The sequence below is a fragment of the Ceratina calcarata genome, unplaced genomic scaffold, assembly GCF_001652005.2.
Source record: "Ceratina calcarata isolate Rehan_Ccalc_2016 unplaced genomic scaffold, ASM165200v1 scaffold8, whole genome shotgun sequence".
NCBI classification, from domain to species: Eukaryota; Metazoa; Arthropoda; class Insecta; order Hymenoptera; family Apidae; genus Ceratina; species Ceratina calcarata.
The window spans coordinates 832,954-858,050 of NW_017179316.1; the positions used below are offsets into that span (position 1 = coordinate 832,954).

At 49.7% G+C, this 25,097-nt stretch overlaps 4 protein-coding genes and 1 long non-coding RNA gene across 9 annotated transcripts; 3 read left to right on the forward strand and 2 right to left on the reverse strand.

Moving 5' to 3' along the window:
- Window positions 1-260: 260 nt before the first annotated feature.
- LOC108630949 (SPRY domain-containing SOCS box protein 3) lies at window positions 261-1,905 on the forward strand. Its single transcript, XM_018034553.2, has 5 exons — window positions 261-618; window positions 706-893; window positions 998-1,226; window positions 1,292-1,519; window positions 1,593-1,905. Exons 1-5 carry the CDS (start codon window positions 528-530, stop codon window positions 1,790-1,792), a joined length of 936 nt encoding a protein of 311 aa, XP_017890042.1. The 5' UTR covers window positions 261-527; the 3' UTR covers window positions 1,793-1,905.
- Window positions 1,800-3,196, reverse strand: Ogg1 (8-oxoguanine DNA glycosylase). Of its 2 annotated transcripts, none has more exons than XM_026818507.1 (3): window positions 2,991-3,196; window positions 2,619-2,924; window positions 1,800-2,529 (listed from the first exon to the last, which is right to left on the reverse strand). In XM_026818507.1, exons 1-3 carry the CDS (start codon window positions 3,095-3,097, stop codon window positions 1,971-1,973), a joined length of 972 nt encoding a protein of 323 aa, XP_026674308.1. In that variant the 5' UTR covers window positions 3,098-3,196; the 3' UTR covers window positions 1,800-1,970. The 2 variants fall into 2 exon arrangements, with proteins under 2 accessions (XP_026674308.1, XP_017890041.1); XM_018034552.2 differs by having other exon boundaries at window positions 1,800-2,559.
- A 216-nt stretch (window positions 3,197-3,412) lies between these two features.
- LOC113465072 (uncharacterized) lies at window positions 3,413-3,971 on the forward strand. Its single transcript, XR_003389901.1, has 2 exons — window positions 3,413-3,490; window positions 3,782-3,971. It is a non-coding gene; the product is annotated as an uncharacterized LOC113465072 (long non-coding RNA).
- A 166-nt stretch (window positions 3,972-4,137) lies between these two features.
- Window positions 4,138-20,208, reverse strand: LOC108630937 (uncharacterized). Of its 3 annotated transcripts, none has more exons than XM_026818506.1 (5): window positions 20,092-20,208; window positions 6,711-6,965; window positions 4,941-5,267; window positions 4,544-4,831; window positions 4,138-4,349 (listed from the first exon to the last, which is right to left on the reverse strand). In XM_026818506.1, exons 2-5 carry the CDS (start codon window positions 6,935-6,937, stop codon window positions 4,154-4,156), a joined length of 1,038 nt encoding a protein of 345 aa, XP_026674307.1. In that variant the 5' UTR covers window positions 6,938-6,965; window positions 20,092-20,208; the 3' UTR covers window positions 4,138-4,153. The 3 variants fall into 3 exon arrangements, with proteins under 3 accessions (XP_026674307.1, XP_017890025.2, XP_026674306.1); XM_018034536.2 differs by lacking the exon at window positions 20,092-20,208 and adding an exon at window positions 7,920-7,986; XM_026818505.1 differs by lacking the exon at window positions 20,092-20,208 and adding an exon at window positions 7,081-7,180.
- Window positions 20,209-20,333: 125 nt separating this feature from the next.
- On the forward strand, window positions 20,334-24,613 carry LOC108631057 (zinc finger protein 154). Of its 2 annotated transcripts, none has more exons than XM_018034754.2 (4): window positions 20,334-21,035; window positions 21,089-22,556; window positions 22,629-22,788; window positions 22,851-24,613. In XM_018034754.2, the coding sequence occupies exons 2-4, from the start codon at window positions 21,187-21,189 to the stop codon at window positions 23,505-23,507; spliced, it is 2,187 nt and encodes a 728-aa protein (XP_017890243.1). In that variant the 5' UTR covers window positions 20,334-21,035; window positions 21,089-21,186; the 3' UTR covers window positions 23,508-24,613. The 2 variants fall into 2 exon arrangements, with proteins under 2 accessions (XP_017890243.1, XP_026674302.1); XM_026818501.1 differs by having other exon boundaries at window positions 20,335-21,348; window positions 21,427-22,556.
- The last annotated feature ends 484 nt before the right edge of the window (window positions 24,614-25,097 follow it).

Below are 25,097 nucleotides of genomic sequence, written 5' to 3' on the forward strand. Positions count from 1 at the left end.
ACATTCAATTTCAAAATAAAATTACATCAGTAACTATTTATCCAGACGTAGGTTAAAATTGTTTTTAGTTTGACGTGTCAAACAGTATCGACCACAATTCTATAAACGCCTGATCGAGCATTGAAAATATAAGACGTACACTTATTAACACCCGTTTTTTTATTGTTATTCCCCTAGAGGAAACTAACACATGCACATAGGTGGCTTAGTTTCGTTGTTACTAGCTGTACAACATTAACGAATCGGAGATCGCATCTTGAAGCATGTATAGCAAGTATAACGCGTTATTTTCGTGTGGGACGTGTGTGTCTGTGTATGCACTGATACGTACGTATGTATGTATACCATGCATACGATAGCCTCGCGTGCAAGAGTAACTTTTGCGGTAATTAAAAATGAGTGTTGATTATAAGCAAATCAAAGTGCAATAACACACTGTGGCCTGTGGTGTAGTACATATGTAGTTTATTCGTAACGCGTCGTGTAAAGATAGTCGATTGGCAGTGGAAGTATTTGATCTCGAGACTATGGATTTTCAGTATGATCCTGGCTGGTTATCTCAGTATTCAAAGTTTTGTAATTGCAGTTCGGAGAATTGTCGTTGCGGCGAAGAAAACGGTACAACTTGTACTAGATGACAAAGTGTGATTCATGTCTAGTTTTGTTAAGACGGTAGAAATGCTGATCGACAGATGATCTTTGCAGAGCACGAATGGGCATGGGACGAGGAGAATGCTCTCTACACGAATTTATCGGAAAACAATTTGGAAGTGGAATTTCATAATGGATACAGTTACGGTACGGCAGCTGTAAGAGGTACCAGGATGTTGGAGAAAGGGAGGCACCACTACTGGGAAGTCAAGATGCTTACCTTTATTTATGGAACAGACGTTGTAAGTCCTTAACGAAAATGGAAACGAAGATACGTGACGATCCGCATGCCACGTACGGTTCGAAAAAGCCACTGTTTTTAGTAGCAATAAGATGTTGTTTTCAGATGGTCGGCGTCGGAACGAGTAAAGTGGATTTAAATAGTACGAAACATGTCTTTTGTTCCTTTCTCGGACTGGACAAAGAATCTTTTGGCTATTCGTATAAAGGATACATACAACACGGTGGTGAAAAACGCAGCTATGGCCCTTGCTTTGGACAAGGCAGTTTGGTAGGGGTGCACTTGGACACGTGGAGGGGTACCTTAGAATTTTTCTTAAACAGGAAACCGCTTGGTAAGCTTTTGCGATCTTGATTACTTTCTACTTATTTCGTCTTTGTAACTTTATTCGTTGTCCAGGTATCGCTTTCACTGGATTAAGGGACGTCGCACTATACCCTATGGTAGGCTCCACAGCTGCTCAGAGTAGGATGAGATTGACGCACAGTTGTTCTGCACCAGTGTCTTTACAATTGGATTGTCTCTCAGTATTAAAGTCGTCCCACCGAGCATATTTATCAGCAATGTTTCCTGGATTGCGACACCTTACTCAAAGCATTTTTGCAGATATATTAAAGACTGACGAAAGTGAGTAAAAACATGGTCCTAACGACTGTCCGAATAGTTGGTATAATTTCGGGTATTGATTATTTTTTTGCAGACGAAGATGACGATGAGGATGACGATGACGGTGGTGTTGGCGGCGCCAGTGAAAAAGATGAATTTGAATTTCAAAGGGACTATATGATTTTAGATGAGTTTGACTTCGCTCTGGTAGGCATCAGTAGAAAGAAAAAGAAAAAGAGAAAGTCTGGTAATTACGCTGTAGCTAAGACGAATATAACATTGAATGGTCTATAAAACTTTGTCACGATATATAACCTGGCTGAAATGTTTGTACACCTTCCACCGTGGTTTTGTAATATATTGTACATATATACAGCGATTAAAACATTGTTATTCAGTAAAAGTAATGTTGCCGTCCAAAGTCTTTTTACATCTCATATTTTAAGACTTGGACTCTGAAATGTACATTTACCTACCTGTCAGTTTTACTACGTTTGCAGTTGGACGACGTGGGAGTACCGGCGATCTTCACCGACGATTCGGCACTGGCGTTAATTTTCGCACAGAAAACTATAGCCTGTGCCCAACCAGCTAGTGGCCCCCATAATTCACGCAAGTGATCGCCGACTTGCTTGTGAATTCTCGGCGTGACCGTTTTCTGTCGCTCTAAATGCGGCAAATAATTTACACGAGCCACTTGGAAGATATGAGTGTCTACAGGAATGGCTTCCAAATGGCCTAACGACATCAGACATACACAGTCCGCGACCTTGGGACCAATTCCAGGAAGAGTAGCTAATTTCTCTCTGGCCATCGCGTACGATACGTTGTTCCTCCTGTGTAAACTCGAGAGCCATGTTTTCCCACCGAGTTCCATCAACTTGTTTGCCGTTTTCGCTATGTACCCGGCGCGATATCCAAACTTTTCTTTCTTCAATTTCTCTTCCACGCTCTCCTCTGCTAACGCTTCGATGGTAGGAAAGTCGTAGTGATCTTTCCCCTCGATGGAACAAATTTTTTCACCGAACAATCTACACAATTTTTCTACCATTCCTGATATCCTAAAATCACGTTACACGTGACCGAAATACGTAACGACGAATTAAATATTTGCACAAACCTTTTAATGTTATTGTTGGAAGTGCAAATGAAAGAAAATACATTCTCGACAACGTCTTGATTCAATATCCTGACACCGTTCGTCTTATTTAACGAGTTTTCGAAATGTGGATCCGACTCGGCCCATTCCCTGCACAGATCCTCTAAACGCACGTCCAATCTGAAGTATCGTTTTAAAATTTCGTCGCAATTTTTAGTATCTACCGACGGACCTTGCGCCGTATAGTACACGTGTGTGCCGTTCTGTTCGAGAGTCCAAACGCAACTCTCGAACACTCCTCTGTATCCATCGTTGTGAGAAAACCATCTGAAGAATAAGTAAGTATCTCTGGTTCTACACACGCCTGCATCGAACCTGACGTTAAAAAATTACCTGAAACTTTGTCCACCTTTCAGAGTGATGCCCAAATTTAATTCTGTCGACAGGCAGTTGATTTTACCTTGTTTTGTAAACACTTGGTTCTCCTCGAGCTCGAGCATTTTTACCTTCGCGACTGTGAGTCACAGCCTGTGACGCGAAATGCGAAGTGATGCGAGGCTAGCTAGCTAGGGCGACTAGGCTAGGGCTAGGCTAGCCGCTAGGCCAGGATACAGGATTGATACAGGAGAGAGAGAGAGAGAGAGAGAGAGAGAGAGAGAGAGAGAGAAGTAGTGCGATTGGCGCGAAAAGAAAAAGGAGTACTTATCTGAGCGCCACGAGGTCGAGGTGGCCGCCACGAGCCAGCTGCTGTCTACGGACTTGCGCACCGGACAGGCGCGCACGCATTCGAATTTAAAACGGAGAACAACGCGTAATCTACTTATACGCGGATACTTGACAAGGTTTTATTCACTGGATTTGTCGTTATAATGCATCTTCCGTTTACGAAGACGGTACGTTCCTATGATACATATTTACAATGATACATGCCTATACAATGCGAAGAGACATTGTGAGTTCAACTTATCGTTACTACGCGCACCTACGCTTACGTGAAACTTGTGAATAGTGATAAGTGTGTATATGTTGCAATTTCAACGTTTAAATACCTTTCACCTCGTTCACCATCTGCATTAATCTTTCGATAAGTTTAAACGTACATAAATAGAAACATACGGAATATAAATGCACTAATAGCCGATCGACGCGAAATTAACATACATACATACATATACGTGTACTAGGTACAGACGAACGAATTAGGTGACAATTTTTCGAGGAAGATGTAACGTGAATTTTTGGAAAGGACGTCGCTTCAACTACCGATACCTTCTACAGTTTCCGTTCGACTCGAAAAATTATGCTACTCGTGCTGCATATGTACATTGTTCCTTACAATTTATCTACAGAATAAAATTGTTTGGCATTTTCCCAGACGGCAAAGTGTACGATAGAAACGATACCCTGTCTATTTCGAAAGATTTCATTCGCTGCGTCGAACCATCGTGTCTCACCGGCGAGCCGCAGTCGCCGGACGCTGTTACATCCCTGAGAATTGGTGTCGACATCTCTAGAAGTGCATCCTGTGAAAAAAAAACGCTTGGACCGCGCTGGGTCTAGTGATAAGGAACGTTGTCGCGGATATGAGCCTGTTTCCGATACTCGTGACGCTGACACTTGCCCGTCCAGGAGCGTTTCGCGCAGACCTTTCGCGGTTTCAATACGAAACATTTGGTTCTCAGAACGTCGAAGAAGATCTTGCCGATGAAATTTGCCGACGCTGTCCCAGCCATCTTCAAACACGTACGAAATCTGTAAGGAACGGCGGGGATTGTTGAATTAAGCCGAGTTTAGCCATTGTTCGATAAACTGTTCCGACGATATCGTCGTCTCGTCGGATTGCGCGTCGTTCGAAACGATCGATCGTGTTCGTCTCGAACGATCGTTTCGAACGATACGCACGGCGTGATGCATGCGACGATCGTAATCGATGGGAATCGTGGTACCGTTCGTCGCAGGCACAGTGCATCATGCTCGAGATACCCCAGTTGAACGCCCCGTAGCGCGACTCGAACGCCGGGATGAAGAAGGGACACGCGGTGTCGTGTCTGCGGCAGCAGGCGTCTGCTTTACCGAAACCGCCGAGATTCGTGTACTTGGTCGCCCTGTGACCGCGCCCGCACCATTGCGTACCCGGGATCATCAGCAGGTCCCTCCGCGAACGGCTCTTTCCGCCTGGTCTTCCTCCTTCCCGGGCACTCGTACCGTTTCCCACCACCAGATTCGAGTATCTCCTACATCGGAAATATACGCGTGTTGTACATGCGTCTCCGGCACCGTCCTTGCTCTCGGAAGCTCGAGTCGCAATTTTATACTTAATGCGGCGAAAACAACGTGGAGAACCTTCGTTGGTGTTGCGCCGCGATCAGCTGACTCCTCGCTCTGTTCCTCGCAGCGTTGCACCGGCGACGCAGTTCGGACGTGGACGAGAGCCAGGAGAGGTCCCGCGGAATTCCCGACGCGTTCTCCCGACGACGTTCGTCCACGTCGAACAGCTCGACGGACCACGTTCGGTCGTTGTGATCGTCGCGCGTCGTTCCCGACGCGCACGGTTCCTCGTCGCCCAGGTCCTCGTCCACGCAGTCCGTCAACGTCCGACCCTCGTATATCAATTGCAAACATCTGCCCGTCTCTTCCAGCCAGATCTGCCTCAACGTTACGTCGGTGTCTCTATAAAAAAGACATTCAGATCGCACGGAGTAGACGGATTTCATAGTCATCGAAGATAGACGCTCGAAGCAGCGGTTGTGCCTACGACGCGTGTGACGCGAGAAATTCAAGCTAGATCGCCGAGGTAGGAATTGAAACCAGGCGCACGCACGGCACGCATCCTCTCAGTGATCAACGCTCGCCCGATGACCGATGCAACCGTCCCGTCGACGCCTATTATCGGCATCGTATTTTCGACGGTCGAAACTTACGCAGACCGCAGAACGGCCGTAGAATAACGATCGTCTCTCACGCGTTCACCATCTGAGCGACGTCGACCGTTTTAATTTCGAACCAAATAGGCTCGCGTGAAGTGCTGTTTAAAATCTTTCAACTCGGATCAAAGCCTGATGAAAAATTGATGCGACCAATGCGGTGAATCATGAGAAAACAGGCAACCCGCGCGCGCTTTTCTCGTTTCGGCAAAAGAGATTTAACCGATTTAAGTGGAAGGTGACGTTCCGCGGTCGTGCAACTCCCCGGTATCCTCGTGAGAGCATCCGCAGATGAATCCCCACGACTACGAACGCCCGGCCGGCATCGTTCCCGATGTTCGATCTCTCGCCTCCACCTAATCCTCACTCGCGCGACTTGCCTCGCTTTTCGGCTCAGGACTCCAGAGCGGTCGGCTCGGCGTGTGGTCACTGTGCGCCGTGCGTGCGCGATAAACAGTTTCTGGATGTTGTCGCGAAAACTTGGCAAATCCCGGGCCGCGTGTCGTAGTCGCTTCGAATTGGAAAGGCTGGAACGTCGTCGACGTTGCTCGCGATTGGAAAACTGAAACGACGCGTACGTCGACAGAAAGAAAGACGACTCTGTATTTGACGCGTGATTCGCGTTACGAGACCGACTAGAACGCGTCCGACAAGGCTGCGCGAGCGAATGGTCGTTATCGGTCGGCCCGTGTAAAAACGACTCAGGCTCGTTGAAAGCGCGGCGGTAACCGCGACGTTAAATGCACGTACAGTACATAGGTAGCCAGTCTTCTCGTACGAGCGTATGCACGCATTCGAAACGCTGAAAGGAGGCATTGTTTCTCTCTTTGCTGACGCGGCGACTTCTCCGCGGTTGGCCGGCCGGAGGGTTGCACCCGGGGACGTTTCCTGTCCTGGCCGAGGGAAACGTTGTTCCACACCGAGAGGATAACGTTTCACTACATCGGAAAAACGATCGGTTCGGAAAACAAATTCAAAGCTGTACGCATTCATTGGGACTTGGCCGGTCGATTTATACGCGACCGTGCCGCGTCTCACTTTCGTGTCTGCTACGTGTCACGACCGTGTCGGTAGTGCATCTATCGTCGTCGTCGTCGTCGTCGTCGTCGTCGTCGTCGCCGTCGTTTGCTCGTGATCAAACGTTGAACGAGAAACCGGTTGCAGTGTGCACGGGAACAAGATCGTTTACCCCCAACGAACGATGGTCTCTTTGGCGCAGATCCCAGGTAACCGGACGATCCGTTGGAGTTGGTCATCCTGCAGAATTCTGGTCAGCAAGATACCGCGACTGGACGCCGGAGACTTGCCAGAGCTGAGCGCGTCGTTCGCGAACGAGAGCGGCGACTGGTCGGATCGTTGGTGGTGAACGGCACCGGTGTCCGGCAGCATCAGAAGCAAACCCAACGTCAGCAGCATCGGGTACCGGACCCGAACGATTCCTTCCCTGAGCACACGAGATATTTATTGCCTCGTTAAACGATCCACCCGCGAATTCAATTTTGTTCCCCAGTTCCCCAGTCTTTCCGTCCGCGGCAGGAAAAGGAATACGAAGGACGAACCCGCGTTCGCGTTACGTCTCCACTCCTACGAACGTCCCTTCGGCGTCGGATTAATTTCTCGTTTACTCGACGTCCCGATGATCTTTTCACCGACCCGATCTTTTCGATGGTCGACCGTCGACAGACGTGATCATCGAATATACTCGGTAACAACGGGACGTCGAGCTTATCGCGGCGCAACGGAAGCGTCGATTCCTGGCGTTCCGTTCCGATTAAAAAAAAAAATTAAATGCACCGTAGTGGGTTTGACGGGCCGAAGGAGCCGATACCACTCGCGATCCTCGCGTTTTCTCTTTTCGCGGGGAACCGTTTGGCATTTCGCCATCGGACGTTCGATCATCTACTCTTCATCGGAGAGATAGAAAGGAGCCGGGCCACCGCACCCTGGCTATTACGTGATTAGCACGTACGCTGTCTGCGAAACTGTACGCGCCTCGCGACTGTTTATCAATTCTCCTGTGAACGTTCGCCAACAACCGTATTTCCTCACACGCGAAACAAGAGTAAAGCGAATTCGAATCGGTCCGAATGGTTTCGCGCGGGTGCGCGGCGTTCGTGTCATCGAACGTATTTATTCTCGTTCTGCTGTTGGAACGGTGTTGAAAGAAAAAAAAATGACGTCGCGCACCGCGTCAGTGTAAGAAATTACGCGAGCATTAACGTTATCACGGTTGCAATTCGAAAGAATAAAGCGATAAGACCGACGCTTGAGTCAGTGAGTAGATATCTCGTAATTCAACCGGATTTCGGGTGATTTTTCGTACTTATCTCACGAATGATTTCGCAATTTCTGCGATCTCTTGCGTTGAACTTGACGAACGAATTATTCGTAGAAATACCTTGGTAGCCCGTTCATCTGCACGATCCACGGGAAAGGAGCTGACGATTCTCGGTGCAGCAGCAGCAGCGGCGACGGCGGCGGCGACGGTTCAAATTTTTCCATAGATCGTGTATTTGCGCGAGCCGCGACGAGCCTCTTGGAGAAACGCGCACTCGTTCATTTTCAAAGACGTTATCACTTGCCAAGGTTCGCGAAACACCCGATTACTATCACTCGTCCGTCGATCGCGAACTCTGTTATCTCCAAGTCAAATTGAATTCCAACTTTTTTCTCTTTCGAGGGAACTTCGGGGGGCGGGGGGTAGGGGGTTGTGGATTAAGGGAAGAGAAACGACGTGGACGAGGTTTTGCAAAATCTAGCCACGTGACTAAGTGACTTTTCGCGCTCTTTTCTCTTCACACTGGAATCGAACGTACGTGCGTGCGTGCGTGCGTGCGTGCGTGCGTGCGTGCGTGCCTGCCTGTATGTCCCGTTTGTATCTTCGCTCGGCTTATAGACACCTCGTGGAGGCAATCGGCCGTAGTAACTGGCGCGCTACGCTCGCGACTCTCCCTTAAATACCGGCGAGAGAGTTTCTGGTGGTTGTCCAGTTCACCTACACCACCACCTATTCTGTCCCTTACGTCTCTCCTTCTCTGCCGCTTCTCCCTTCGGCTCGTTTCCCCATCCGCACACCCACCACTGCTCGGATGCCACCCAAGTCTCTCTGTCTCTCTTACCTCCCCCTCTCACAACTCTCGCACGCTCGCTCTCTCTCTCTCTCTCTCTCTCTCTCTCTCTCTCTCTCTCTCTCACTCTCTCTCTCTCACTCTCTCCGTTTCTCCCTTTTCCTCCTTCTACCACCGACGAGAGCACCCGTCTCTGCCAAATCCAATCCAACCCACTCACCCCGAGATCTAATCCCCGTTCTTTCTCTCTCTCTCTCTTTCGCTCTCCTTTGTCTTTCCCACCCACCCGTCTCTTTTTTCATCTTTCTCTTCGTCTCTGAATTCCGCGCGCACACCTCCCTTTCTTTTTCCCTCGTTTCTCTTTCTCCTTTCTCTTTCCACCCCTTCTTTCCGCTCGTCTTTGGACCGCGCGCCAATCTCCCCACCCGCGCCCGCCACGGCTCGCGGTTTCTTTGTCCTTCTTTCGACGGAGTCGCCGCTTTTTTTTACACCCTGATCCTTCTATCGTCTAGCTGGGCGACTCGCGAGCTAGCGCGACTTTGGTAAATGCCGGTGCATCCATCACCGTGAGCCACGGTCCCGATTCCCTGTGTCGCTGATCGTGTCGGTGAATCTTCCCCTCGCGGTTTCTTCCGCCGTTTCGTCGGCCGGAACGAAACTTGGTTTCAATTTGCAAACGGCACGTGGTCGTATCGGTGTCGATGACCAAGTCTGAACTCAGTTTAGTTACCCTCTGGTGAGGTGTAGACGGTCCAAGTTATTTGGTCAACGGTGGAACACGGTCTGTACGGTTACCACTGGATCGTTGCGATTGTACAGACAGCGGGCAATCGGTGTGAGAAAACATGGAGGAAAGATGGAGAAAAGAGAGAATGTTGACGAGAAGAATTAGCATGATAGATCGGTGAGCGAAAGAGCCAAGTAGCATCGGCGTTCGGTAGACAGTAGCAGCTCGAATGATCGACCAGGCAAATGGGACGCGCGCAAGGTCAGCGTACGACTGACCACGAAATTTTTCGCGACGGGAGGATCGTGCGTGGCCGACGTGGAACGGATCGTCGATAATAAATTATGCAAGTCGGTGCGACGAGAGTGGGTCCGCGTCATTGGCCACCCCGGCACCCGGAAGATCGTCGCGCGATTGGCGCCCGGCCAAAGGTCGTTTTTCGCGAGTACCCGCGATAAACTTTCGTCCCTTTCGAGGAAAGCATTGTCGCGCGAATTAGCGCGGCTTTTCAATTCTTCCGCCGCGCCGCACCTCTAGACACCCATTGAGAACCCGTCGGCCGCCCGTCTTCTCAAATGGATCGCCTGACTACGCGCGCTCACGACGATTCCTTATTTCCACCTGTGCGCCGCGAATATTTCATGCGCAGCCGTTCCGGGGGAATATCGGTTCTCACAGCCCACTTTGCCATTTTCCATTACCGCATTTATTCGTAATGCAGAGACGACACGAACCACGTCCATGCACCTCGGTTTTTCGCTAGTAGCTACAGAGCGTCACGGGTGAGACGAGAAATTCTTCTGTCTGTAGGCTCGACGTTTGCCTGATAAATTCCTGATTCCACGGCTGTGAAACGTAGGTAATAATTATACGTAACCAGGTATACACCACCGAGCGCGTCGACGGTCCGGCCGATACGAACATCAGCGAAAAGTGGACGAACGAGTGGTGAACCGAGTGGTAAACACTCGAGGTCTCTGATGTACCTCTCACGAGTGAAACGCAGCTTGGCGGCGGTCGAGCGGCGGTCGAGCGGCGGTCGAACGGTGGGCAGGACGTCGGGCCAGGGCGAACGATTTAAAGATTTATGCTCGTCCATCGGCAGCTGTCGAGTGGCCTCCTTGAGGAACGAGATCAACGCCGAGGAAATTAATTGGCGGGACGGAGAAGTGGCAGTGAAAAGCCTTCGGTGGTTTCCATCCATTGTACTCGTTGTGGTTATGACTCGGTGCCGTGGGGCAGGACTTTGAAAGGGAAAGGAGGAGAAGGAGGAGGACCGGCCGAGGTGAGAGCCCGTAAGTGAGTAGGTAGTTGTTGGGGCACTCGATTGTTCGACTCTCGAGGGTTCCTGGACGAACCACCACCGGCCCACCGCGTGCCTTCCACGCTTTCGAGTGCCATAAACGAGTTCCCGATGAAACTCGTCTCTGCCCGATCCCGAATTATTACCTCGTGAAATCCGTTTCGCGACGGCCGAACTTGGGTTTTACCCGTTTTAGGTGCGTCGCTCGTTCGTGCTCGTAAGGTACGGGTTTGTCAGACGATACCAACGAAACGGTCCCAGTTCTACATTTTTTTCTAATTCTAGGAATTAGAATTTTTCAACGGTTCTGTCCGAAACGGGTCTCGCCCGTGCCGGAGAGTCGTTTCACTCTTCCACAGAAACGGTTTTTGTTGTTCGGACGGCGAACAGCTCTCGAGTTGGAACGCGCGAGCACACAATGCGAGAAGCCATGCTAGTAGGTTCGACTCCTGTAGACGCTCGACGAATCTCCGAAAAATATCTATTACCTCTCGTCGCGCTACACCTGGACCCTTCCCTCCACTCGCCGCCCCGGCGTCGTTCTTCCGTCGTTCGATTCTTCCGATTTGCATTCACTTGTCAACGTGCTCGTTCCAACTCGCCTCGCCTCGTCAACCTATTTTCCAATAAATATATCTAAAGAATAGGCGAGTCGTTGACTAGTCCAAGTCGCATAGTTCACGAGTTGACAGGTTTCTCGAACGTCCGTGGGCCAAAGTTTGCCTCTTGCCGAGAAGAAAACGGTGACGTGAGACCGGGTCTCCTCTTCCCCTCGTGGACGCGGGGGTTCGATCAGCCGTCTCGCAATTCCCTCGTAAGATCCGCCGCTCTATAACTAACTTGCCATTATAGTGACTGAAGTGTAATTATCTCGCGATAGTTGGACCGCAAGATACTCTAGCTAACTAGAAGGCAATTCGTGGATATTGGCCATGATCGAACTCCACCCTTCGTGACGTGTAATACCGCGCCGAATCGAATGCTCCGCCTTCGCCATTTCTACACAATTTTACGAGTTTAATCCAGAGTCGACAAAGTGTTCCGAGATCTCAGCAACGAATGACAATAATTGTACTTTATAACGGAGCCAACGGGAAGAAAGTGAGTCGTCGTCGTCGTCGTCGTCGTCGTCGTCGTCGTCGTCGTCGTCGTCGTCGTCGTCGTCGTCGTCGTCGTCGTCGTCGTCGTCGTCGTCGTCGTTCCGTCGATCGTCATCGATCATCGTCGGTCGACTCGGGCCTTTCGAGAAGAGGTCGATGATCGTTTCCATCGGGAGGATCCCCGGCCGATTCGACCGAACGATTCGGCTCCTCAAATTCTTCCCAAAAGCTAATTAATTTTTATAGCTTCGCTCTAGCCGTCCTACCTCGGTGCATTCCTTGCTCGGGTTCTAGGGGAGAATATTATTAAGTGGACGAGTCCGTTCGCCTGCCTGTGTTTGCAGACTTTCTGTAGATCCTCTTTATTTGCGGATCGTCTCGCTGCCACCGCGGTCACCGGTCCTCTCTCGTCATTATTCAGATCCGACACATAATTCACCGGTTTCTACAATTTATAAATCCTTCCTCGGGAACCCGGGGGAAGACGAGGCGTTGCGAACCGTTTTATTATCAGAAGTCAGTCAGCAAGCGCGGTATTGTACTCCGAAACCTACGACGTGCCGCCGGTCTCCGAATCTCTTTTTACGAACCGATGGCCGCGGACAATCTTTACGGGTCCACATAAATATTCCTACGGGGAGCGTACGAGGTACGTCCCATCGATTATGCAATGCAAGATGAGACTCCGATCATCGCGTAAAATTTACGATGGCCACCACCTTTCATCGAACCAGCTCCGTTCGATTAACTTCTGTCTCGTTTCGGGAAGAACAAACGACTCGTCGTAATCGAGATCTGGATGGTTCAGGATGACAAACGATCGGACAGAACGAACGCATCCGAACAGATGACGTGACCGAGAGACACGATGTCCCGAACGCGACTCCATCGGTGCGACAATTTCGATCTCTCGTACCCGCGTATACGTGTATCTCGACCAAGATCGACACTCGCCACCTTTCATCTTCCTTTTCCTACCGGCCGACTTTCTTCCAACTCTCCGAATGATGGAAATGACCGTGCTCGTGACGCGGTGAAGGTATGCATTTACAGGCGCCAAGTGCTTCTGCGATACGTATTTATATAAGAATGTTCGCCGTTTGCCAGCGTTCCGAGGCCGTCGACGACGTGACGCGTGTCGATCCGATCGGCCGAGAGACACTGGCTGCTGCCCCCGTGGGAATCTCTCGCATCGTTCGGTAAACCGTTCCGTCCAGCTACTCGAGACGAAACAAAAAGAAAAAGAAAAAGAAAAAGAAAAAGAAACAGAAAAAGAAAAACAAAAGAGAAAGATGTTGACTAGCGATAGCGTGCGTTCAGTCTCGCTGTTAACGAGTAGCGATCGGTGGTTTAATTTGATTAAAGCGGAACGTTCGCCGATCCAGCATCTTTTCCCGTTCGAGCATGAACGAGTCGGTAAATTGTACAAGTTCTTATCGTTCTGGAAGGGCGCGTGCATCTATGAAAAAGAGAAATAGTCCGCGTAAAAGTTTATAACGTCCTTTGTGCGAGCGTCGCCCGTTACAAGGCAACGGTGCTTTGGTTAAGAGCCGGTAAAAGTCGAAATGAAGGAAGTTCTCCTCTGAATTCTATTTCCTTCGTCGAGCGGTTTCCACTGGCCGCTCGCCTATCTCTTTCCGTTTCGTTTCCCATCCTTCTCGCCTACCTTCTACCGTCGCATAACAGTTTCCAGTAATAAATCAAGTAATTTTCACTCATAATTACCGGCACGGTGATTCCGTTCGACCACGGATAAATTGTTCCACTTTGCCCGACCCGACCGACGTCTACGCGAGCAAACGTTCAAAGCATTAAACGCTAAATGATACGCGAGGTATAAAAACGAGCAACGAGACGGCTTATTTGTCACTCGACTCGCTCCGGCGACGATCAACAACGGCGGGAATCAGGGAGACGCATTCGCCAAGTTCATCCCCCTTTGGGCTCCCCGTTCAAAGAGAAAGGAAAAGGTGACGCGGTTCTCCTTGTGGCTCTCGTTCGCGACCTAGGCGATTCGGCGATTACGAGTTACGAGCCGGCTACACCCTTTCGCGGCTTCAACCACTCGTCGCGAACCCGGCCGGAGAGCGGCAAGTGGCAAGTGTGCCGTGAATTATGCAATTATTGCGTTGCGCCCGACAATTGTCGCGGAAGACGGCGAGTGCCTCAACGGCCCGGGTAAGGGAGCGAGAAACAGGGCTGATTCCTCGCTGATTTACTACACAGAGTATCTGGCCTTGTGTTTCGTTCGCAGTTTTAATTGATCCTAGTTATAAACGACCGAGACGATCTCTCTCTCGTGGAACGTTCGCTTTCTGTAGATCCTCTAGCGTTCCACGTTTCCTTTTGTATCGGTATTGGAAACGGTGAAAATCGCTTAGCCGGTAGACGCGCGAATCTGCTGCTCGTCACGGGGAATTCGTTCGACGCCGCAGCGTCGAACCCCAGAGATTTGTCAAGCCGTCGTTGAGAACAGTTCGCGTGGGGGGATAGCTTCCAGGAAGAACGAAGAGAAGGAACCGGGGGGAAACGAGCCGTTTCGATCAGATCGATTCACCGAGGAACATATAACCGATCATATTTGTCGTGTCGGTCGCGCGGCGAAACGCGGCGAAACGCGGCGAAACGCGGGAAGAACGAGGCGGTACGTTCGTTTCGAACCGAGGAGCTCCCTGTTCAAAGGCCGCCGTTCTCGGGTCTCGCCGTTCTCGAGAAATTGTCAGCCGACCAATGTGCTACTGATCGTCTCGTCGTTTCACAGATATCGACGTAAAAACGGTGAGACGACGACGGAGGAGAGACGCGGACGTGGGAAATGGTCGTGCGATACTTAATTCATCACCGTCGTCGGCCTGGTTCCCGTACTCCGCCGTTACTCGTTATCAGCGAGAGATTCAGCCAACAGTTTCGGCGGGGAACAAAGAACAGGCGGTGGCTGCAGATCGGATCTTGCTCGGCGTTCGGCATGAAGATTCCTCGAACGTATCCGGTTCGGTGAAAAAGGGCGTCACGCATGGCTCGCGCCAGGGTGTCGTCCGCATCCCTCGCAGGCCCCGTCGACGATCTTCACGGTCAATATAACGGACGTCGTAAAATCAATTAGTGGCGAATTGTGCCGCAGCCCGGATCGTGCACCGTGTACGCGGCTCGTAAAGTCGCTCTTCTTCGCTCTGCGATCTCCTCGATCACCGGTTCCACCCGACGATCGTTTCCTACCAGAATCGCGTTCCCTTCTGCCCCGTATCGCCGTGAACATCGCCGCTGCGCGCATCATAAATTCCTTACCCTCAGCTTCTACCGAGGTGTACGTCGTGTGGCCCGGTGGAATTAACTTTTTTCACACAAAGTTCGGTCTACGACGCGTTGCCGCGGAGCGTAGAAACAGCGATAGAAACCAATTGAATGGACAAACGATACAGGTCGATTCCCCGGCCGACGACGTCAGTTGGCCACGGGAGAGAACGAAAGATCCCCCGCCGGCCTCGTACAGGATCGGGACGGGATCTCTGACTCAAAAGGAGGCAACATGGGAACGAAGGAAAGTCATCTCTCGTTCTCTACCGCTCCTCCGCTATCTCGCGCTCCAATGGACAATGAGACAATGGAGTGACGTTTGCGAGACGCGATAGCAGTCGGATTAATTCTCGATCGATTCGAAAACTGAGAACCGTTTCTCCGCTCCGAGAGTTCGGAATTCCTACTCTTCCGTAAAGACGCGCGTGACCCGCGACTCTCGTTGACCGTTGGACTTGCCACGCGAACGAGGGTCTTGTTCCAACACAATTTCAATGCTCCCCGTTTGGTTGCGACACGACGCACAGAGAGAGTTAAAGAGAGAGAGAGAGAGAGAGAGAGAGAGAGAGAGAGAGAAGAAACGGCGAGAAGCCTACCGTGTCGAGGATCGAATTATCGTTATCATAACCATCTGCTCGCCACTTTTACGAGCTTAAAAGCTAACGCTGCCGATCGTCGGGAAGATCAAAGTAGGCCGATGCTTCCGTTCTCGAGGATGGAGAATCGAACGCGAAAACAAACTCCCCTGGCGAATAGATTATTCGAGAGCGAGCAGAGAACCGATCGGTAAAGTGCTTCTGGGACCGCTCAGAATTTTATACGAAGGGGAACAAAGAGTTCCGCCTCGCGAGTCGGTGCATCCTTCGGGGGTTCAAATATGTGATGCATCTGATGCGATCGTAGACACGGATTGGAGATCAAAAGGTTCGCGTCGTTCGCAGAGTCCATTCGACAAACGTTCTTTCTATAGTTTCGCGCGACGAGATATCTACGCGGCCCTAATTCGTTCGATGCTCGTCTTCTATCTCTAAGACGCGTCGTTAATTCTCTCTCTCTCTCTCTCTCTCTCTCTCTCTCTCTCTCTCTCTCTCTCTCTCTCTCTCTCTCTCTCTCTCTCTCTCTCTCTCTCTCTCTCTCTCTCTCTCTCTCTCTCTCTCTCTCTCTCTCTCTCTCTCTCTCTCTCTCTCTCTCTCTCTCTCTCTCTCTCTCTCTCTCTCTCTCTCTCTCTCTCTCTCTCTCTCTCTCTCTCTCTCTCTCTCTCTCTCTCTCTCTCTCTCTCTCTCTCTCTCTCTCTCTCTCTCTCTCTCTCTCTCTCTCTCTCTCTCTCTCTCTCTCTCTCTCTCTCTCTCTCTCTCTCGTTCCCGGTCTCATTTAAATAGGAGATTTTCATCGCGCACAGACTTCTCCATCGGCTCGTGTAGAACACGAGGTACGATGTATCGTTCTCAGCATGAATGAACGCGTGAATTGTCGTTACACGAGTCGATTTCGGGGTGGCTCGAAAATCGATAAACTTCTGGCAGGTCTTACGACTAATCGTGATCGATGAGCCGGCGTGCAGTGGCACGTGACTGGTGATCTATCGCGTGGAAACGACCGATCTCGAAACGCGATATATGGACGAGAAAACGTTTCGCCCTTTCGTCAGGCATCGTTCTCTCTTCTTTAACGCTTCGCTTCCAATTTTACCCCCATCGTTCACTCCCTTGTTAACGAGCCGCCCTCTGCCCGTTGAAGAAAAAAAGAAAAATAACCAGATAAAATCTGTATTCGTTGCTGACTGATCTCCGGAATTAGGAGAATCGGGACAAGAATGCAGGGGAACTAATTGCTCCGTGGCTCGAAATACGCATACCAACGCTGTCGGCCAGATAGAAATCTCGGGGAGATCGATGTTCGTTAGTCGTGGGAGCGTATCGATGAGCCTCATTAGGTGATCATCTTTTAATTGAGCCGGGTTGAGGAAGACGCCGCCGACAGACCGCGCGCGATCTCACCTACCGGTTCAACGGGCGACCGGAGGGGATTCTTAAAAATGGAAACTGACTCGTCGTCGACGAGACGTTCCTTATTCTCGATCGGTGTCGACCGGTTTCTCCTTTCTGATCAGCGACGCCTCGGCTGCTCTAAACAACGGCAGAGCGTCGACACGTGTCTCGAAAGCGACGCGAAGCTGCGACGTGTCAACAGATCGCTCCCGTTACGAGGAGAGTGTAAACGTTACTCATTCGCTACCGTTACCTAACGTTCACTTATTATTGTCGCATCTCGTGCACGTGAACCATGCTTCTACAATTTTTCCGTTAAACAGTGTTAATCGACGGACCGAAAAGTAGACGGGGTCGTTCGTTTGCCCTGTCGCTCTATCCCTTATCTTTTCGCTGCACGTTTCCTCCTTTGTTTCGGTAGGATTCTCTGTCTTGAACCTCTGTCGCGCGATATCCGTTCACTTTGACGTCGCTCACAGTCGTGCAATCAGTCCGTTTCGAACAGACGATCCTCGTCGGCCTTTAGATTCGCCGGTCGGTCGATCCGATGCATACCTTTGCACCGTTACGTCTCACGTCGATGGGAACATGGTCGAAAAATTACGTCCGAATCGGTACCGTCTGCTACCTCACCGTCCCAGCTACTCTGTCCCTCATCGGGACAGATGAGAAAGGAACGGGTGGAGGCTATCGAAAACGCTGCGAAACGTAGCTAAGTATAATTGATAAGTACAGAGAAATCGCGAGTGACCGTACGCGTAGGGTGGGGACCCGTCGCCGCCGCCGCCACGAGGGGATGGTCGACGAACGGTTGTTTGACGGCGCGCCGCCGCCGTCACACCGAACCACGGTAAACCTGGTATCGCGTTCACGGTCCACTGCCTCGCGATTCGGGTCTCCACCCTGCCCTTCTACGCTGCCACCAGCTCGTAAAAAAAAGCAGAGAGCAAGGGAGAGAGACGAACCGGCCATCCGTAACCCCCTCGATCGTCGGATTCGAACGGTATCGCGCTGCCAGACACTTACTTAACAGATGGTCAGGGACAACGCGTTCGTCTTACGAATTCCGGCTTCGAAACGTACCACCACCACCACCACCGTGTCCCTTGGTTGACCGCGAAAATTTATTTCACACAATTTGTCACAGAGTTTCGCTCGTTCGCTACCGAGCGTCGAAACATTTTCCAACTCCGCTGAACGAAACGACTCGCGTCGGCGACGAAACACATCTGTCCGTCTCGGTATCGGGCGAACGAGCGAATTCGTGAATGAATCGCGGTGTTCGCCGTTTACCAGATCGGCTCGACTATGCGCCTACTGATCGGCCAACGAGAACAAAACCTGTCTTTCAACGGATAGAGGAACGGAACGAGAAGAAACGCTTGTATCTCGAAGCACTTTCTCCTCGCGTGGAAATGAAAGATCGTGCTCGATTCGTTTCGACGACGCGTTCGACCGCTTTGATTGAGATTCAGCTAGAGACACGCGATGTTGTTCGTCGTCAGCGGATCGCCGCGTGGCGTAAGCAACGGTGTTAAGTAGGTGCGCGTGCAGACAGCTCGAGGCGTTCACCAGTTGACCAAGGGGGTGAGCAAACTTTTTTCTGAAAGGCTCGAATGAGAAGCTGCGGGATTTACTGTGTCGAAAAAGAGGTCACGCTCCGCCTAGGCGCAGGTCTTTTTAATCATCTTGTCACGCTGGCATAATCCGTGCAAATCGTTCGTAAAAATTCTACTCTCTTTCGACGCTCACTATCGACGGATACTCCCGACGACGTACCGTGAGAATCGTACGTTGCGTCGTATTAAAAGTCAGTTGGTAGAGAGCTGAACGCCTGAGCCGAAAAGTTGTTGCGATGCGTTACAAACGGGGCGGAGGAAAACGAGCGGATGCTTTTCTTCTGATTTCTGATTCCCGTAATGGGCATTGGCTTTTTGCCAAGTGGTGAACACGAGCCATTGACGCGAGGATCGCTTATCAGTTGCTGAGTCCGCGTTATTGCGTCGATGATGACCAACCGAGCGGTTGCCGGCGATGTTGCTGTCCCCGTGGCACCTAGATGCCCCCACGTCTCGTAACTCGCCAGATATCCGTTTCGCTATGCATATATGAAACGACCATTACGACGAATGACCAAAGTAATCGCGTCGGTGATATTGACCCTTCGTCGATTGCGAAACGCGTAAACGACGTAACGCGTAAGTGTTTGCCGCGCAAAAATTTCCCCCGTTACCATTCGCCACGAGCCGGTTTGCTCGGTAAACGGATCGTTCGAGCGCAATAACTCGTACCTACCTGAACGTGTACGGTGGAAAGAGAATTGGCCTGAGGTGATAATTTTTACCTCTCTATGTTTTAATGTTCATTTTTATTTACGACCACTTGGGTAAGGGTTTTATGACTCTTTGTTTCTACAAGGGTAGGTCAGCGTCTGATTATCAGATGTTTTCGGTGGTACACGACCATCGGAAAATGCCCGATATCGGGACAGACATTCTCTCCGACATGAGACGCAGAACGATCTTACAATTAGTCGTCGAGACATTGACATCGAGCGAAACAACAGTCATCGCTCCCAGTGTAGTCGTAATTTTGGTACTCAATTCTAGTTGAGATTATCAAACTGCAAGTTTCGACAAAGTGTCGAGTATTTATTTCATCATTAGTATTTAGTTCATCCCAGCAACGAGCATTTAGGCATTTTAATTTTGTCGATTACGTAGACAACGAATCTAAATATCTGCTTGGACTAGGCGCCGCACACTACGGATCGAAGAAACGCGCTTCAGTTAACGAGATACGAAATACTTATAAAAATAGAATGAAATTAATGTGCGTGTCAGAATTGAAAGATTGCGACAATGATGCACGACCAAGAATGACCGAACGTTCATTAGCACTGATGAACGCTGATACTTAATCGATCCGCAGCTCTGATCTTTCGACGGTCGAACAATTCAGTTATTTGTATTTGCCGATAACGGTGAAGGACGGAGGCGAGGATCGGTCGAGCGGGAAATGAGACGAATGGAAAGAACGATGTTCGTCAAAGAGACGACTGATGACGACAGATGACGACAGATTCGTTACCTGGAGACACCGGGGAGAGACTGTACTTAGCCGTGCTGATAGATGCAGGAACTGGTGGGAACTGCTGCGGACGCGTTTTAAATACGGTGAAAGGAAATTGCGTCGGCGTCGCAGTGGTGCCAGCACGAAAATATGTACTCGACAACGTTGTGTATTGCCGCCGCAGGTCCGCCGCGCTGCTGCCGCGCTGCTGCCGCTGTTGCTGCTGCCTGCCGCTGCTCCCTCCAAAACTGCGCGTGTATTGGCAGCATTGTTTTTTGGTAGTTTACAAATAAAATGGCCGATATATGAGGCTATTTTGTATGGACAATAAAATATGTAATTCTGTAAAATTAATGACCACCGGCCGCTCGTGTACGTACGTGAAAGTATAGGTTCGGTGCCACGAAATAGGATAAAACAAGGTGAAGTGTGAGTGAGCGTGTGGGAGTGCCGTGAGACGAAGGTGGAGGTTGTCTTTCAAGACCCGTGGACGCCGCGGGCCCGAACGACCAAAACGAACCATCACTCACGGGCTCTGATACATAAAAAAGTCGTCGAACCACCGTATTTTTGCATTGGCGCGCGGTGGCGCGGTGGCAAACGTGCGAGAACGAGCGTAGATTTAAGGAACCTAGGTTTACACCGCACAGGCCCCCTCTGCCGCCTGCCGCGTTTCTACAGGCACTCTCGCCTCGCTTCCTGAGCACCGTCGTGTGTTCCCAAGTCTGCCGAGACAACAACACTTGGGAACACCGTGCATTCGATGCGTCCCGCTTCACAGATGACAACAGACGCATGGCGTTGACCGCCTTGCCGTCTTCGTTTTATGCATTCTGAACGTTGTACATGGTTCGTCGACAGTGGTCGAAATCTTGGACATTAATGCCTGTACGTCGAGGCCCGTAGAGGCAAATATGAGTCCGAACTTTAAAACCCACAGCTGAGATACTGGAGTGTCACGGGTACGTTTACTTAGAACCTTTCAAAATATTTCCCTCCGACCAATTTGTTGTAGTGGAGAGAAGTGGTGCAGACGATGCATTGACAGAGACGGAGGGGCCTACGAGCAGTGCGTCCAGCCAGGCCAACCCCTCCGTGATCTCCCTGTCAAACATGTGCACCACTCCCGGCAATGTGGGCACAGGATTTGGATATGCCTGGTCCTTTGGCGGGCCTGGATCGGAAACTAGAGAAAATGCACAGGGTGAACTTGCCACGAACATTAGTTACGCAGTGAACAATAATCAGGACCAAGGATCGAGTCAGAAGATACAGGTCGACATTAAACCTACTAAAGTTGCCAATAGTACGCATCGTAGACCAATGTTCACTATGAATGAAACTTGTCAACAGACCCCGACGACCCACCATACAGCCGGAGCTCATAATCAAACCCACGGCACTCACGTTCGTACCAAGAAACATCACGACGTGTTCTCGTTAACGTGCGACAAAGGCGGTTGCAACTGTGATGCGGCACATCCCGCGCCACCCTCTCTGTTTTCGAACACTTTAGTCTTTACCACAGCAGACAAACACGCCATGAGTAAGCATTTCATGACGCCGATCGGACCACTACAACTCACCGCGGAAGAGTGCAATGAAATTCTGATGAAGAGAGCAGCGGCCGCCTCGAACCAGGCCAACGTGAACAATGTGGCGACGAGCCAGACGGACGGCACCGCTCATTTCGGGCACGTCTTGACGCACGTCAATGCCACGCAGATCGAGACCAAGGTGAAACAAGACATGGGGAGCCAGGTTCGCGTACCGAAAGAGAGGCCGTACTCCTGTTCGGAATGTGGCAAGTCGTTTCTCCTCAAGCATCACCTTACGACACACGCGAGGGTACACACGGGAGAGCGACCTCACGTTTGTGTTCACTGTGGCAAGAGTTTTGCACACAAACATTGTCTTCATACTCACCTGCTCCTCCATAGTGCTGACCGACCCTATCAATGTCGCGAATGTAAAAAGTCTTTTACCCTGAAACACCACCTTGTGACGCACACGCGTGTACACACGAGGGACCGGCCGTTCATCTGTCAAGAATGCGGCAGATCGTTTCCCCTGAAACGTCATTTAGTGACGCATAGTAAATTCCACTCCGGCGAGAGACCTTTCGTCTGCGAGGAATGCGGGGAATCGTTTTCCCAAAAGGATCACCTCACGATGCATTCGCGCTTCCACGGCAGTCTACATCCGTTCGTTTGTCACGATTGCGGTGCGACCTTCCAGAGAAAGTTCGAACTGGTGAACCACGGCCGTCTCCACGGCAGAATCCCGCATTCGTGTACCGTTTGTGGAAAGGAATTTCTTCAAAAGAGAACCCTGCTGGCGCACATGCGTCTGCACACAGGGGAGACACCTTTCGCGTGTACCGTTTGCGGGGAAGCGTTCGCCAGGAAAACAGACCTGGTTACCCATTCTAAGATACACAACAACAACACGAATACGGACACGGAGAAATCTCTCTTGTGCAGGTAAGAGCTTCAATAGTTTTAACTTGTCCACCTGTTAATCTTACATTTACGCCCGCGTTTGTCGCGCTTCAGGGAATGCGGATTGGACTTCTCGAATCGAGAAGCTCTCACTTTACACTTAAGGTTACATTCTGGCGATCGTACGCTCGTTACGGATCTTTGTGGATTAGCAGCTGCCTTCCAACAGACTCCTGGACACTTCCTTACACCCAACACCCCCGGGACTCATCAGGTATTAAAGGTGTTAGCGTGAAACGCGGACCTTGTACGTTACAGCTGATGAACAATTTCCAGATGAATGGACCTATCGGAAATCCCGGCGTCAGTCACATGCACGGTGCCACGCAAACGTCACCACCTGTGGGAACAGGTCCGAAACCAAAGCCGCACGTTTGCCCCGACTGCGGTCGCGGTTTCGCGCAAAAGCATGGCTTGTCTCAGCATCAACGACGCCACGCGGACGGCAGCTGCCACATACGATCGCACGTCTGCGACAAATGCGGCAAGGCGTTCTACCAGAAGAATCACCTGTTACTGCATCAACGTCAGCACATGGATCCCCCTCCTAGTATACTTAGACAACAACAGAGACAAGCCGCTCAAGCTGCTGCGCAGCAGCAACAGCAGCAGCAACAGGCGCAGCAACAGCAGCAGCAGCAGCAGGCCCAGCAGCAGCAGGTACAAGTGCAACAGGCGCAGCAGCAGCAAGTACAAGTGCAACAGGTGCAACAGCAGCAGCAGCAGCAACAGCAGCAGCAGCAGCAGCCCCAACAGCCCCAACAGCAGCAGCAACAGACAACGTGCACGGTAGACACGAAAACGATACAGCTTCAAACGATACAGCAAGTGCAACAACAAGTTCAACAACAGGTGCAGCAGCAGGTGCAACAGCAACAGCAACAAGCGTGCCCTGTGGACAGTAAAGCGATACAGTTGAACGTCACTATGTGAGACGATGTAGAAAGTGGGGATTGGTCGATCCCTGGAACAATAGCACTCCCAAATGCGCACCCTGCTGCCACCCTCTGCACGCACTTCTCTTATACTAACATTACACGTTAGATATATTTATTATCTATAGAAACGAATACGAAGTAATCAATTTTATTACAAGAGTATATATACATATTATATTCTAAAAGTGTAAGGCTTGTAACAAGAAAATAAAAATAATCATATATTAGTGTTTTACATATACTTTATATATCATTTACTCTAGGTATGTAAAGTGATACTAAACAAATTAGTTGCCTTAATGAGATAAAGAATTTTAATGATTATATATTAATTATCGTTTGGTGAAACTTCTTTTTTCGTTTAATCTTCTTTTTTATCAGTAGGACGTTACTTTATAAGGAAATACATATTGAATAAACAAACGTAAAAAAATAAGTTTCATTTATGTACTACTGCTTTGTTGTTATCCTTCATGCTGTGCTTGTATGGTGAAAGTCGAGAGGAAACGTTGATCGCGAGTGTTCGGTAAAAATTGAAGCACGTAAAATATGTGTTAAGGAAGAGAGGAAGGAAGGAAGGGCTGAGAGAGAGAGGGGGTGGCAGACGCAGCGCATTTATGGTGGATTTAAAATTGTAGGTCTGCCCGAGAGAAAACAAAGAGAAAAATGAATATTATCTTAAAAGATATTTTTCATCTTACGGTGATCCGCGCAATTTGTTTGACAGATTGTAGAGAGTTGAGAGAGCAAAAGCCTTATGAAAATCTATATTTCATTGAACGGTTGTCAATAATGGTTATTAACCTTATGGAATATGATTCGAGCGAAATTCGAATCGTTAAGATCGTTTTGTTCTTTGTATACAATCGACGGTGTTTCGATTCCTTAAAACTTCCGTACTTCGTTATGTTTTCGACATCGACTTTTTTACTTTATACCGATATCGAGATATGCGTGAAAGTCGTTGAAATATTGTCACAAAAGTCATTCAGCATAGCGAACTTTTGTAATAGTTTTGTCAGAGATATGTAATAGCTGATAGAATTGCGCAAAGAAGTGAAAGAAGTAATAAAGGTAGCTTTCCTACATAGTTTTAACATACATATATATTTTTTCCAAACGGATACGAACGGATGACGCGTTTTTGCATGAAGCTGAAAACAAATAAAACGTGACTCGAGTAATGGTCGCATTTAGATAAAATAATAAGAACGATGAGAGAGAGAGAGAGAGAGAGAAAGAGAGCGAGCGAACGAGAGAGAGAGAGAGAGAGAGAGAGAGGAAGAGTTGTTAGACGATTAAAATATTGTAAAACGAGCTTTGACGTGCCTTTTTTCAAGCTCTCGTCTGAACTACCTTTACTCTTTCTATAATTCTGCTTCCGCGTGCATACGAGTTTTCAGTTTTGTTTCCAGTGCCTTGCGAAGAGCGAGCATGTAGATTTTCATTTAATTTTGTTTGTGCAATATACGAAGTTTACTCTGATCACTTCTGTTCTCACAATCGACCGATTCGAATCTGACAGATGCGTATCGGTTCGCTATTGTTCACAAGTTCAAGCGTTCCGACTTCTCGCGCGTTTTGT